Here is a 12190-nt window from a genome sequence, read left to right on the forward strand (position 1 = left end):
TTGCTAGTGTCTCCTACTTTTCATTTTGAGAACAAAATAATATCTTAGAAAGTTATAGAATAAATACTGCAGTTTATGAACCTTGTATCTTCCTTCATAGCTATGAAGCTCATTTATGGAGATGTTGAGAGTATTGTAACTAAAGCTATACACTGCATTTTTACCAGGGAGAAGGTATAATACTTGTGTGTTTATCAGTGCTTCAGGAATACTCTTAAGGATTGTGTCTTAAGACTTTAGGCCGTTGAATGTGATGTTTATTAATGAAGAATAATTGGAATGGTACTGATTTGCATGATTGAATTTCTTCATTCTCTCTTGCTTTCCTTTTCTTCTTACTTTTCTCCTGTATTCTCTTTAGGTCAAAATGCAGCTGCATTGGGGACCGGAAGTTACTATGGCCACAGTCCAGGATATTACGGTCAGCATATTGCCCCTAATCCCAAACCAACAAACAAGTTTTTTCAATGCAAGTTCTGCGTACGCTACTTCAGGTCAAAAAACCTCCTCATAGAACACACTAGGAAGGTGCATGGAGCCCAAGCTGAAGGGAGTTCAGCAGGACCCCCTGTCCCAGGATCCTTAAATTATAATATCATGATGCATGAGGGATTTGGAAAGGTCTTCTCTTGCCAGTTTTGCACATACAAGTCTCCAAGGAGGGCAAGAATAATTAAGCATCAGAAGATGTATCACAAAAACAATTTGAAGGAGACCACAGCTCCTCCACCTGCTCCTGCTCCTATGCCAGATGCCGTGGTTCCACCCATGTCTCTGCAAGACCCCTGCAAGGAACTGCCAGCAGAGGTCGTGGAGCGTAGTATATTAGAATCCATGGTCAAACCTTTGACCAAGTCTAGAGGCAACTTCTGCTGTGAGTGGTGCAGCTACCAGACCCCCCGCCGAGAACGCTGGTGTGACCACATGATGAAGAAACACCGTAGTATGGTCAAGATACTTTCCAGTCTCCGACAGCAACAAGAAGGGACTAATCTACCTGATGCACAGAATAAAGGTGCCGCCAGTCCCACGTCCAACTCTACGTATTTGTCCATGAATGCTGCAAACCGGGAGATCCCCAACACTAACGTCTCCAACTTCAGGGCCTCCTCTGGCAACTCCATCATGAGACCCAATTCTTCTTCAGTTTCCAAATTTTCGCCCATGTCTTACCCCCAGATGAAGCCGAAGTCACCTCATAATTCTGGCCTCATTAACTTGCCAGAGAGATCCCGCTATGGAATGACTGACATGACCAATTCTTCTGCTGACCTGGAAACTAACAGCATGCTAAATGACTCTAGTTCTGATGACGAGTTAAATGAAATAGACAGTGAGAACGGCTTAAATTCTATGGATCACCAGACATCAGCCCTATCTGCAGAACAGCTGATGGGTTCAGATGGCAACAAATTACTGGAGACCAAGGGAATTCCATTTAGAAGATTCATGAATAGGTTCCAGTGCCCCTTTTGTCCTTTCCTCACCATGCATCGACGTAGCATCTCTCGTCACATTGAAAACATCCACTTATCTGGAAAGACAGCTGTCTACAAATGTGATGAATGTCCGTTTACTTGCAAGAGCTCATTAAAACTTGGGGCTCATAAACAGTGTCACACGGGTACAACATCAGACTGGGATGCTGTGAACTCGCAGGGTGAAAGCCTTTCCTCTTCACTGAATGAAAGTGTGGTGTCTTACGAGAGCTCAAGCATCAATGGCAGAAAGTCAGGAGTCATGTTGGATCCTTTGCAGCAGCAACAGCCACCGCCACCGCCACCGCCACCACCACTGCCCTCACAGCCACTGCAGCAGCCACAGCCACCCCAACTCCAGCCACCACATCAGGTGCCACCCCAGCCACAGCCACCACCGACACAACCACCGCAGCCACCCACTCAAGCCCCCCCCTTGCACCCCTACAAGTGCACCATGTGTAATTACTCCACCACGACTCTGAAAGGGCTAAGAGTCCATCAGCAGCACAAACACTCGTTTTGTGACAACTTGCCAAAATTTGAGGGGCAGCCCTCAAACCTACCACTGGAAAATGAGACAGACAGCCACCCCTCTTCCAGCAACACTGTGAAGAAAAGTCAGACCTCAATTCTTGGATTATCCTCCAAGAACAACTTTGTAGCTAAGGCCTCGAGGAAGCTTGCTAACGACTTTCCTCTCGATTTATCACCCGTGAAGAAAAGAACTAGGATCGACGAGATAGCAAGCAACCTGCAGAGCAAAATTAACCAAACCAAACAGCAGGAAGATGCAGTGATCAATGTGGAGGACGATGAGGAGGAAGAGGAAGACAATGAAGTGGAGATAGAGGTGGAGTTGGACAGGGAGGAGGAGCCCACAGAGCCTATGCTGGAGGTTCCCACTGCCTTTGCAGCCCAGCAGATTTGGGTCAGAGATGCAAGTGAGCCCCAGAAGGAGCCCAACTTCAGAAGTGTCACCCATGACTACAATGCTACCAACGGGGCTGAGATTGAGCTCACCCTTTCTGAAGATGAAGAGGATTATTATGGCTCCTCAACAAACATGAAAGATCATCAAGTTTCCAACACTACATTGCTGAATACCCAAACTCCTATCTATGGAACTGAGCACAACAGTGAAAATACAGACTTTGGCGACTCTGGAAGGCTCTACTATTGCAAACACTGTGACTTTAACAACAAATCTGCCCGGAGTGTGAGCACTCACTACCAACGAATGCACCCATACATTAAGTTCAGCTTTAGGTATATCTTGGACCCCAATGACCACAGCGCAGTGTATAGGTGCTTGGAATGCTATATCGATTACACGAATTTTGAAGATCTCCAGCAGCATTATGGTGAACATCACCCAGAAGCCATGAATGTCCTCAACTTTGATCATTCGGACCTGATATACCGGTGTCGGTTTTGTTCCTACACAAGCCCCAATGTTAGAAGCCTGATGCCACATTACCAAAGAATGCATCCCACAGTTAAGATCAACAACGCAATGATATTTTCAAGCTATGTTGTGGAGCAGCAGGAAGGGCTAAACACCGAATCCCAGACCTTGAGAGAGATTCTGAATTCGGCTCCCAAGAACATGGCAACATCCACTCCCGTGGGTCGCGGTGGTGGTATGCCAGCCACGTTTAATAAAAGCACTCCTTCAAAGACCTTTACTCCAGAATGTGAAAACCAGAAGGACCCTTCAGTCAACACCGTTGTCGTTTACGATTGTGACGTTTGCTCATTCGCGAGCCCCAACATGCATTCTGTCTTGGTTCATTATCAGAAGAAACACCCTGAAGAAAAGGCCTCCTACTTTAGGATCCAGAAAACCATGCGCATGGTGTCTGTGGACAGGGGCTCTGCCCTTTCCCAATTATCATTTGAGGTGGGTGCTCCAATGTCTCCCAAAATGTCCAACATGGGTTCCCCACCCCCCCCACAACCCCCGCCACCAGACCTCAGTACTGAGCTTTACTACTGCAAACACTGTTCCTACAGCAATCGGTCAGTTGTGGGAGTGCTTGTTCACTACCAGAAAAGACACCCAGAAATAAAGGTTACTGCCAAATATATCAGGCAGGCTCCTCCCACATCTGCAATGATGAGAGGGGCCGACGGGCCACAAGGCTCCCCCCGGCCTCCTGCCCCCATGCAACAGCTGAACCGGAGCAGTTCTGAGAGAGATGGCCCTCCTGTGGAGAATGAGATGTTCTTTTGCCAGCACTGTGATTATGGAAACCGGACGGTCAAAGGGGTACTCATTCATTATCAGAAGAAGCACCGAGACTTCAAGGCCAATGCAGATGTGATCCGGCAGCACACAGCCACCATCCGAAGCCTCTGCGACCGCAACCAGAAGAAGCCTGCCAGTTGTGTCCTTCTCCCCACCTCTGGTGTGGAGCGGGATAAAACGAAACTCCGAGCACTCAAGTGTAAGCAGTGCTCATATACCTCCCCCTACTTCTATGCACTGAGGAAGCATATTAAGAAAGACCACCCTGCCCTGAAGGCCACGGTCACGTCCATCATGCGATGGGCATTTTTAGATGGCTTGATAGAAGCTGGCTACCACTGTGAGTGGTGCATCTATTCCCACCCAGAGCCCAATGGTTTGCTTTTGCATTACCAAAGGAGGCATCCAGAGCATTATGTTGATTATACATACATGGCTACCAAACTCTGGGCTGGGCCAGACCCATCCCCGCCCTCTCTCACCATGCCAGCTGAAGCCAAAACATACAGATGTAGGGACTGTGTTTTTGAAGCAGTGTCCATCTGGGACATCACTAATCATTACCAAGCATTCCATCCCTGGGCCATGAATGGTGATGAGTCGGTGCTGCTGGACATCATCAAGGAGAAGGACGGTGTTGAGAATCCCCTCCTACCACCTGAAGAGTTGGCAGGCCCTATGAATTGTGAAAATAGTATGCCCATCCCCCTCCCCGAGCAGGAAGTGGAATGCTCAGAGGATGCAAGACTTTCCCCAGAGAAAAGCATACACCTCAGTTCAGCCAACCCCGCAATATCCTCCACCCCCTACCAGTGCACAGTGTGCCAGTCCGAGTATAACAACCTGCATGGCCTCCTCACTCATTATGGGAAGAAGCACCCTGGCATGAAAGTGAAGGCTGCTGATTTTGCCCAGGACATCGACATCAACCCAGGTGCCGTCTACAAATGCAGGCATTGTCCATATATCAACACTCGTATCCACGGTGTCTTGACCCACTACCAGAAGCGACACCCAGCCATCAAGGTGACTGCCGAGGATTTTGTGCATGACGTGGAGCAGTCTGCCGACATTTCCCAGAACGATGTGGAGGAGACGAGCAGGATTTTCAAGCAAGGGTATGGCGCCTACCGGTGCAAACTGTGTCCATACACACACGGCACTTTGGAGAAACTCAAAATCCACTATGAGAAGTACCACAATCAGCCTGAATTTGATGTCTTTTCCCCCTCGCCCCCGAAGCTGCCAGTATCCCTTGAGCCCGAGATAACCACTGAAGTGAGCCCCTCCCAAATCTCCTTGACTGAGGAGGAGGTGGGAGAGGAGCCTGTGTCCACGTCTCACTTCTCTACCTCGCACCTGGTCTCCCACACTGTGTTCCGGTGCCAGCTCTGCAAGTACTTCTGCTCCACGAGGAAGGGGATCGCCAGGCACTACCGGATCAAGCACAACAACGTCCGCGCCCAGCCCGAGGGCAAGAACAACCTCTTCAAGTGTGCCCTGTGTGCCTACACCAACCCTATTCGCAAGGGGTTGGCAGCCCACTACCAGAAGCGTCACGACATCGATGCCTATTATACGCACTGCCTGGCAGCCTCCCGGACCATCAGCGACAAGCCCAACAAGGTGATCATCCCATCCCCGCCCAAGGATGACTCCCCACAGCTGAGCGAGGAACTCCGGCGGGCTGTGGAGAAGAAAAAGTGCTCCTTGTGCTCGTTCCAGTCATTCAGCAAGAAGGGTATTGTGTCCCATTACATGAAGCGCCACCCGGGGGTATTCCCAAAGAAGCAGCACTCCAGCAAGTTGGGGGGCTACTTCACAGCCGTCTACGCAGATGAGCACGAGAAGCCCACACTGATGGAGGAAGAGGAAAGAGGCAGCTTTGAGAAAGCCGAGGTGGAGGGTGAAGCTCAGGAAATTGAGTGGCTCCCGTTTCGCTGCATCAAGTGCTTCAAGCTGTCCTTCAGCACCGCGGAGCTGCTGTGCATGCATTACACTGACCACCACAGCCGGGACCTAAAGAGGGACTTTGTCATCCTGGGCAGCGGCCCCCGCTTGCAGAACTCCACCTACCAGTGTAAGCACTGTGATAGCAAATTGCAAAGCACAGCCGAGCTGACCTCACACTTGAACATTCACAATGAGGAATTCCAGAAGCGTGCCAAACGTCAGGAGAGGAGGAAACAGCTTTTGAGCAAGCAGAAATATGCAGATGGTGCTTTTGCAGATTTCAAACAAGAGAGGGTAAGGATATGTTTTGATTTCCCTTCCCCCAGGAGGCCTCTCATCACTGGTGCCCACACGCACTTCTTCGTTGCCAGCCAAACTGCTGCAGGCTTCCTAGTGACTTAGCTTGCCAGAGAGCTCAATAAGTCAATTAAACATTTCGAGCTTGATTATCCCCCATTCTATGCTCGCCCTCTCCACGGTCCTGTTCCCCTCCCTCTCTCCCTCTGACTCCTCCCATGGCTCCCCAGGGAAGGTTTGGGGTGGTTTCTATGTATGTCTTTCTGCCAAGTAGCCTGATCTCAAGCCTTGTTATACAACAACGCCCGCTCTTTCCTAAGGCAGTCGTGGCTGTCTCTTGGTATCATTAGCACTGCTCAGCCATGTCCTGGTCTTCAGTGTTTGCCACAGGAACCTAACATCTCAAGGAGTAGATTATTTTATCAAGAAGTTCATTAATGGCGCAGCTGTGCAACGCTTCCCCTGCGTCGCTGAAACTGGTTTGAAAACCAGATAACTTAGTGGCCGTGACTGTGAGCTTCTTTCTGCACAGAAACCTTCTCTACTCACAAGCCGTAACATACCTGGGTTCCACAGACTGTGTCTGACAGGCAGTGTGCCGTGACCGATCAGTTGGTACTTAAAAAGTATTCGCCTCTATCTCCCTTGGTTTTTCACCTGCTAATCTGCTTTAACATAATATATGCCAGTATATAATAAATTATATATGCCAGTGTATAATAAATGCCTGCCTTTGAGGGAGGGCCTGGAGTACTGATGGCTACCACTGTATTTTACCAGCCTTTTGGTCACTTAGAAGAGGTGCCAAAGATCAAGGAGAGGAAAGTGGTGGGCTACAAATGTAAATTCTGTGTGGAAGTGCACCCAACGCTCCGAGCCATCTGCAATCACCTCCGCAAGCACGTCCAGTACGGCAGCGTCCCAGCCATGTCGGCTGCCGTGAAGGTGAGAACGGGAGCTGTGGATGCCGATCTTGTGAGTGAGCGCCTCGAGTTCCTTATTAACCCCATTGCTTAAAGCAGCTCGGGAGGACCGTGTCAGAGTGCAGCTGTCCCTGAGCCACATTTGCATCGGTTGGGCGTGTTTTGATTTTCTTTTTCTTGCAGGTTGGATCTTCCTCACCTTTCTGTCCAGGTAAAGGTCAACTTTTGGTCTTGTTTCCATCTCATATGGACAGTTTGGTGGACACAGAAGGTCCCGGATTCTCAGCACAAGAAGCGTTGGGTCACCCTTTTATTCTGCTTAGTGCCATTATGTCTTAGTTCTTCCAAGTTGCCTGAATTCAAAAGGGATCCAGCGGGTTCTGCTCCTGTCATCCGCTCCTCCCACTGCCTTATGGTTACTATTCTCATGTTGCTGAGGACTCAGAGAGCCCAGCAGAAAGTCTTTTGCTTTTTATCTTGGGATATCTAGAGAGTTAAGGGGCACTAAAACCAAAACCTTTCAAGTCACACGTGACCCTCACCTTTCCTTGACCTTGCTTGTCTGCTCCCTTTCCACTCCCCACGTGATTCAGCCACGTGTCTTCCTTCTCCCCAACCTTGATTAGAAGACTATTTTGAATGTCCAAATCTGAGTGGCAGTCATTGTTCATCCAGAATAATGAAGGCAACTGCACTGAAGACTGGAGTCTTGCATCTGGGCAGAACAGTTGCAGGCTGGGGACAGCAGTAGGAGTTTCTTCCACCTACCCTTGCAGTGTGCCTAGGCTTGTTTCCTGGAATCGGGCAAGAGAAAAATCACAATTCTAAGGGGCTACTTTGGAAAATGGTGGCTTCGAACCAGGCTGCTATTTCACATTTGCTGTTAATTATGCCGCAGCCTTCAGTCAAGGAGTGAAGTCAACAAGAATGGGGTGGGAGGCAGACAGCAGAATCCTTTCCTTTGCGTCATTTCCAAATGATGGCCCAAGGCTCCTGTGTGGCCAACCCACTCTGCGATGTTGTCTTCCTCCTTTCCTTTCTATGTGCCATAATACTGTAACCCAACTTGATGTCAGTTTACACAAGATCACAATTTGATTTTTCTTTTTAAAACCAGGAACAAGTAGCCTGTTGCAGATTGAGAGAGTCCCTCTCCCGGGCAGTCATAAAATGTGTCCAGATATGTTCCCCTAATGTCACCACCCTTGCATGAAGAATGGCAGTCTGGCTTACCCTTGCTTTAGGAGGAGCCAGAGAGGCAGGGGCGGAAGCATTGACGAGAAATGCTGATGATCTTGGGAGAATGCAGGGAGAAGAGGAGAGCTGGGTTCGATGATGATGGATATTTATTTTGTTGGTGGGGCATGTGTGTGTGTGTGGTTCTCTTAGCAGGAGGCTGAAGACCCTTCCCACTTCTTCCTGGATGGACTGGAAGCCGCCAAAGATGCCAGTGGAGCCCTGGTGGGCCGGGTGGATGGTGGACACTGCTTGCTTGATGGAATGTTGGAGGATGAAACCCGGCCGGGGGGATACCATTGCAGTCAATGTGACAGAGTCCTGATGTCCATGCAGGGGCTGCGTTCTCATGAGAGGAGCCACCTGGCCCTGGCCATGTTTACCCGAGAGGACAAGTACAGCTGCCAGTATTGCTCCTTTGTTTCTGCTTTCAGGCACAAGTAAGTGTTATTGGGTGGTCCCTGGGGGTTCCTGGGAGAAGGTTTCGTAGTAGAAGGCAGCTCAGGTACAGTAGAGAAGCTTGGATGAGTAAGAAGGCCCCACTGTTGGCTCATACCTGGTGCTCTATTGTGTGAATTCTCAGTCGACTGATCTGTAAAATGGGGCTAAGAATGGGTGTGACTGATGGCATTAGATTGGGTAAGCAGGCTTTTTTAAAAAAAGAAGAACTGGAAGAAGTGCTATGATTTTCCCTAAGGAGCAGCTGCAGGTCACAAATGACCTTACTGATGGATATGCCAATCATTCAGCCAAAACTTGGCCATTGTTTGAGGGAATAGCATTCATGTGAAAAATGAATTTGCTAAGAAATAAATTAGGACTATTTATATGATTAATCATTGCGTGAGATTTAAAAAATGACATTGGAAATGTGACAAAGTTTATAGAAACTAAAAAGACAAGAAAAGAAAAAAGACAAGACAAGGAAATGGAGAAGTAGGAACTTGTCACTTCCCACAGTGCATGTCCATCTGGGGTAAGAGTGTAAATTTCATGGAGTGAGGGGACACGGGGCTGCTCAAAGAAGCCATGTTTTGTTATATAAAAAGGATAAATATTTAATAAAGCATTCCCACAGCCTGGGAGAAGGCAACTGATTTCCAGATTGATGTGCTGCTTATTTCTACGGTAATTGAAAGTAAATGATGGGCTGTTTGCTTCTTTAAAAAGATAAAGGGCTAGTTAATAGTTGTTGAAAAGCAGAAGGCAGTGTTTCTAGAGAGGCTAGGATAGATTACAGACTTTCATTAAACGGAGCCCAATATCTCATCTACAACCTCATGTTCATATATTGGTGTACAACTTGTACTTTCCCTTCCATCCACTAAGTATTTTTTGGACAGCATATGTCGCATCGTCTGGCATGTAGTGGAACTCATGTGAATAAAGGAACATACCCTGCCCTGGGCACTTTACTTTGGGGCAATATAAACGTGAATAGGACTACTCTGTTATCTGAGGGGATTTAGAGCCTAGGATTGCTTTCTAAAAGAAACAGACAAATGAGGCACACTTGTTAAAGAAAACAAACTGAAGAGCAGTTTCAACGAAGGGAAATGTTGCATCCACTTTGGAAGAGTCCAAAAGGCTCTGTGGAGTACAGAGCATCTGCGTCAACTCCTAAAGTAGGAAGATAAGACTTGAGTAGGTTGAAAAGGAACTGCGTTGTGGAGAAAAGACAGGCGTCAAGTTGAGGAGGATGTGCTTGTGCTCCTCACTGGGGCCTCGCTGGTGGCTCAAGGTAACCGATTCCTAAGATACATATAAAGAAATGGCAGAAAATGAGGTCTGAATACTTGAATAGAAACTTTCTCAAGTCTTAAAATGCCAAATTAAAAAAAAAAAAAAAAATAGGGACCAGGGAGATAGCTCAGCAGCATAAATGCCTGCCTGGCAAGCTCAAGGTCCCAAGTTCAATCCCTTGTACCACAAAAAAAAGAAGTATGGACTGAGTACAAGAACATAATTTCTAATGTTACGTGCACTTCAATCTATACCAGGCATTGTGCTAAATGTCTTCAAATACTACTTTTGTACATTCTCAAAACAGCCTGTGAGGTACAGTTCTAGAGCTTCATTTTACAGACAAGAAAAGCAAACTCTAAAGGAGTTAAGCAACTTGCCCAAGGTCGCAACACTTGTAAGTAATGGCTGGGGTTTGATCCTGACCAGTGTGACTCTTTTTCACTTTTCAATTGAAAAAAGATGGAGAGATCAACTCAGAAGCCATGGCAATATCCAAGACAGCAAAGCTTGGTGGAGAGATGAGTTGGCTTGATTTAGAATTGATCTAATGTGTGGGTTGAAGGAATAAAATGAAATAGTTTTCAGTCTGTTTGAATAGAAGAATGATAGTGCTATTTATAGAAATAGTGGAATGAAGAAGAGAATTTGAATTGCTAAAAGAAAAACGACAGGTTTGTATAGCACAGGTTGTTTAAGATGGCTAAAGGACATCAGATGGAGATGTCCAGAGGCAGCTGAAAGGGGTTCTTTGCAGCTCAGGAGGGTGTTGCTTGTGTAAGTGGTAAGCAATCACACTCTCTTTTAAGTCACTTAGAGTGGAATGCAGTTCTCTGGGGCACTGATACAGATTGGAACTACTTCCTGTACTTTGATAAATTCATTACTTTGTAGGCTAATAATTATTATGAAGTACTGGAAGGGTCATTGTAATTAAATAACATCCTCATTAGTCATTTTTAGAAGGCCGATGTACCACAGAGGTGGTTGTGTGGATCGGGCGGGATGACCAGGCTCTTGACCACGTGACTCCTCCTTTACACACACTTGCACTGCGCCTCCACGTTCCTGTAGATGCTGGGAATAAGGCAGCTCGCTCCCAGCAGGTCAGCCGGAAACCTTCTTGCTTTACTCTGGTGTTCTCAATAATAATAGAACTAAAATTTAAAAAGAAAGCCTCCTTTAAGTGCGGAATTTCTCCCATTCTTTTTTTAAAAATAAGCTAGTTAGGCACTCTTTACTGCCTAGACAGAAAGCATGACTCTACTCACCATGTACCTTATTTGGGGAGACCTTCTTTCAATTATTAGAGTCTGGAGAAAAGAAAATAAGGATCTGTCACAAGTGTTACCACTTCCTGTATACCTCTGTCCAAATAGATCTCTTAATCTTCTTCTTTAGTTTTCTTTCCTCTTAGCTCTTGTCCATAGACATGGTGGGCACCCTCATTAGAAAGTAAACCAAAGGAGTTTGAGCAGTGTAGAAGTGGGATGCCCAGAAGAGGGCAATAAGAAAATTCTGCACACACTTTTTAATCTTGCCGTTTTCTGTTCTCTCTTCCACATCAAGTCTGGATCGCCATATGCAAACCCACCACGGACACCATAAACCATTCCGATGCAAACTCTGCTCCTTCAAGTCCTCCTATAACAGCCGGCTGAAAACACATATACTCAAAGCACATGCTGGTGAGTTGGTATTCCGGGGTTCACAAGTTTTTCCATAGTTTGAAATGTGTAATCTGGTTGTCTTTATTGAATGAAATTCTTAAAATACCTTGCCCTACACATGAGCAATTATTATTGAGATAGTTACAGGGCAATTTTATATTTATCTATTAAAGAAACCTGCTGCTGTGCCAGCCCGCCCACAGGGCTCACTGAGACAGCGACTGAGACTGGACATGGCGGCGCACGCCTGTAATCCCAGCTCTTGGGAAGCTGTAAGCAGGTAGATCATATGAGTCTGATCTAGTATTGAGACCCTGAACACCCTATGGGCCCTTCCCTAAAAAAAAAAAAAAAAAAAGAAAAAAGAGAAAGAAAGAAACCTGAAAAAAAAAAAAAAAAGGACAGATTTAAAAACAGTTACTTAAAGTCAAAATAATCGTGTATGTCATGTTTGATTCATGCTACTAAGATACTAAAAGTAGACTGTTTCTGAATTACTTAGCCTTGTTAATCAATTTGTGGAGTTGTTATATAAAGATAATACTCAACTAAGATACGGTTATAATTTTAAGTGATTTGAAAGGACAAAGAACTTAAGGTGCATGAGATTTCTCGAGAGATGCCCATAAATAAGTCATT

The 12190-nt window shown here is 46.5% G+C and overlaps 1 protein-coding gene across 6 annotated transcripts in view; it reads left to right on the top strand.

The window, feature by feature from the left end:
- Znf462 (zinc finger protein 462) overlaps positions 1-12190 on the top strand; it is a 147122-nt gene that overhangs the window by 61017 nt on the left and 73915 nt on the right. For 5 of the 6 annotated variants that reach the window (XM_023722915.1, XM_023722914.1, XM_004638070.3 and 2 more), the window contains 4 exons: positions 362-5976; positions 6760-6924; positions 8475-8578; positions 11451-11569. In XM_023722915.1, coding sequence (XP_023578683.1) covers positions 362-5976; positions 6760-6924; positions 8475-8578; positions 11451-11569 — 6003 coding nt within the window. The remainder of the gene's footprint in view (positions 1-361; positions 5977-6759; positions 6925-8474; positions 8579-11450; positions 11570-12190) is intronic. The other variant, XM_023722918.1, reaches the window with a different exon arrangement.

Source organism: Octodon degus, unplaced genomic scaffold, assembly GCF_000260255.1.
Source record: "Octodon degus isolate 3935 unplaced genomic scaffold, OctDeg1.0 scaffold00094, whole genome shotgun sequence".
NCBI classification, from domain to species: domain Eukaryota; kingdom Metazoa; phylum Chordata; class Mammalia; order Rodentia; family Octodontidae; genus Octodon; species Octodon degus.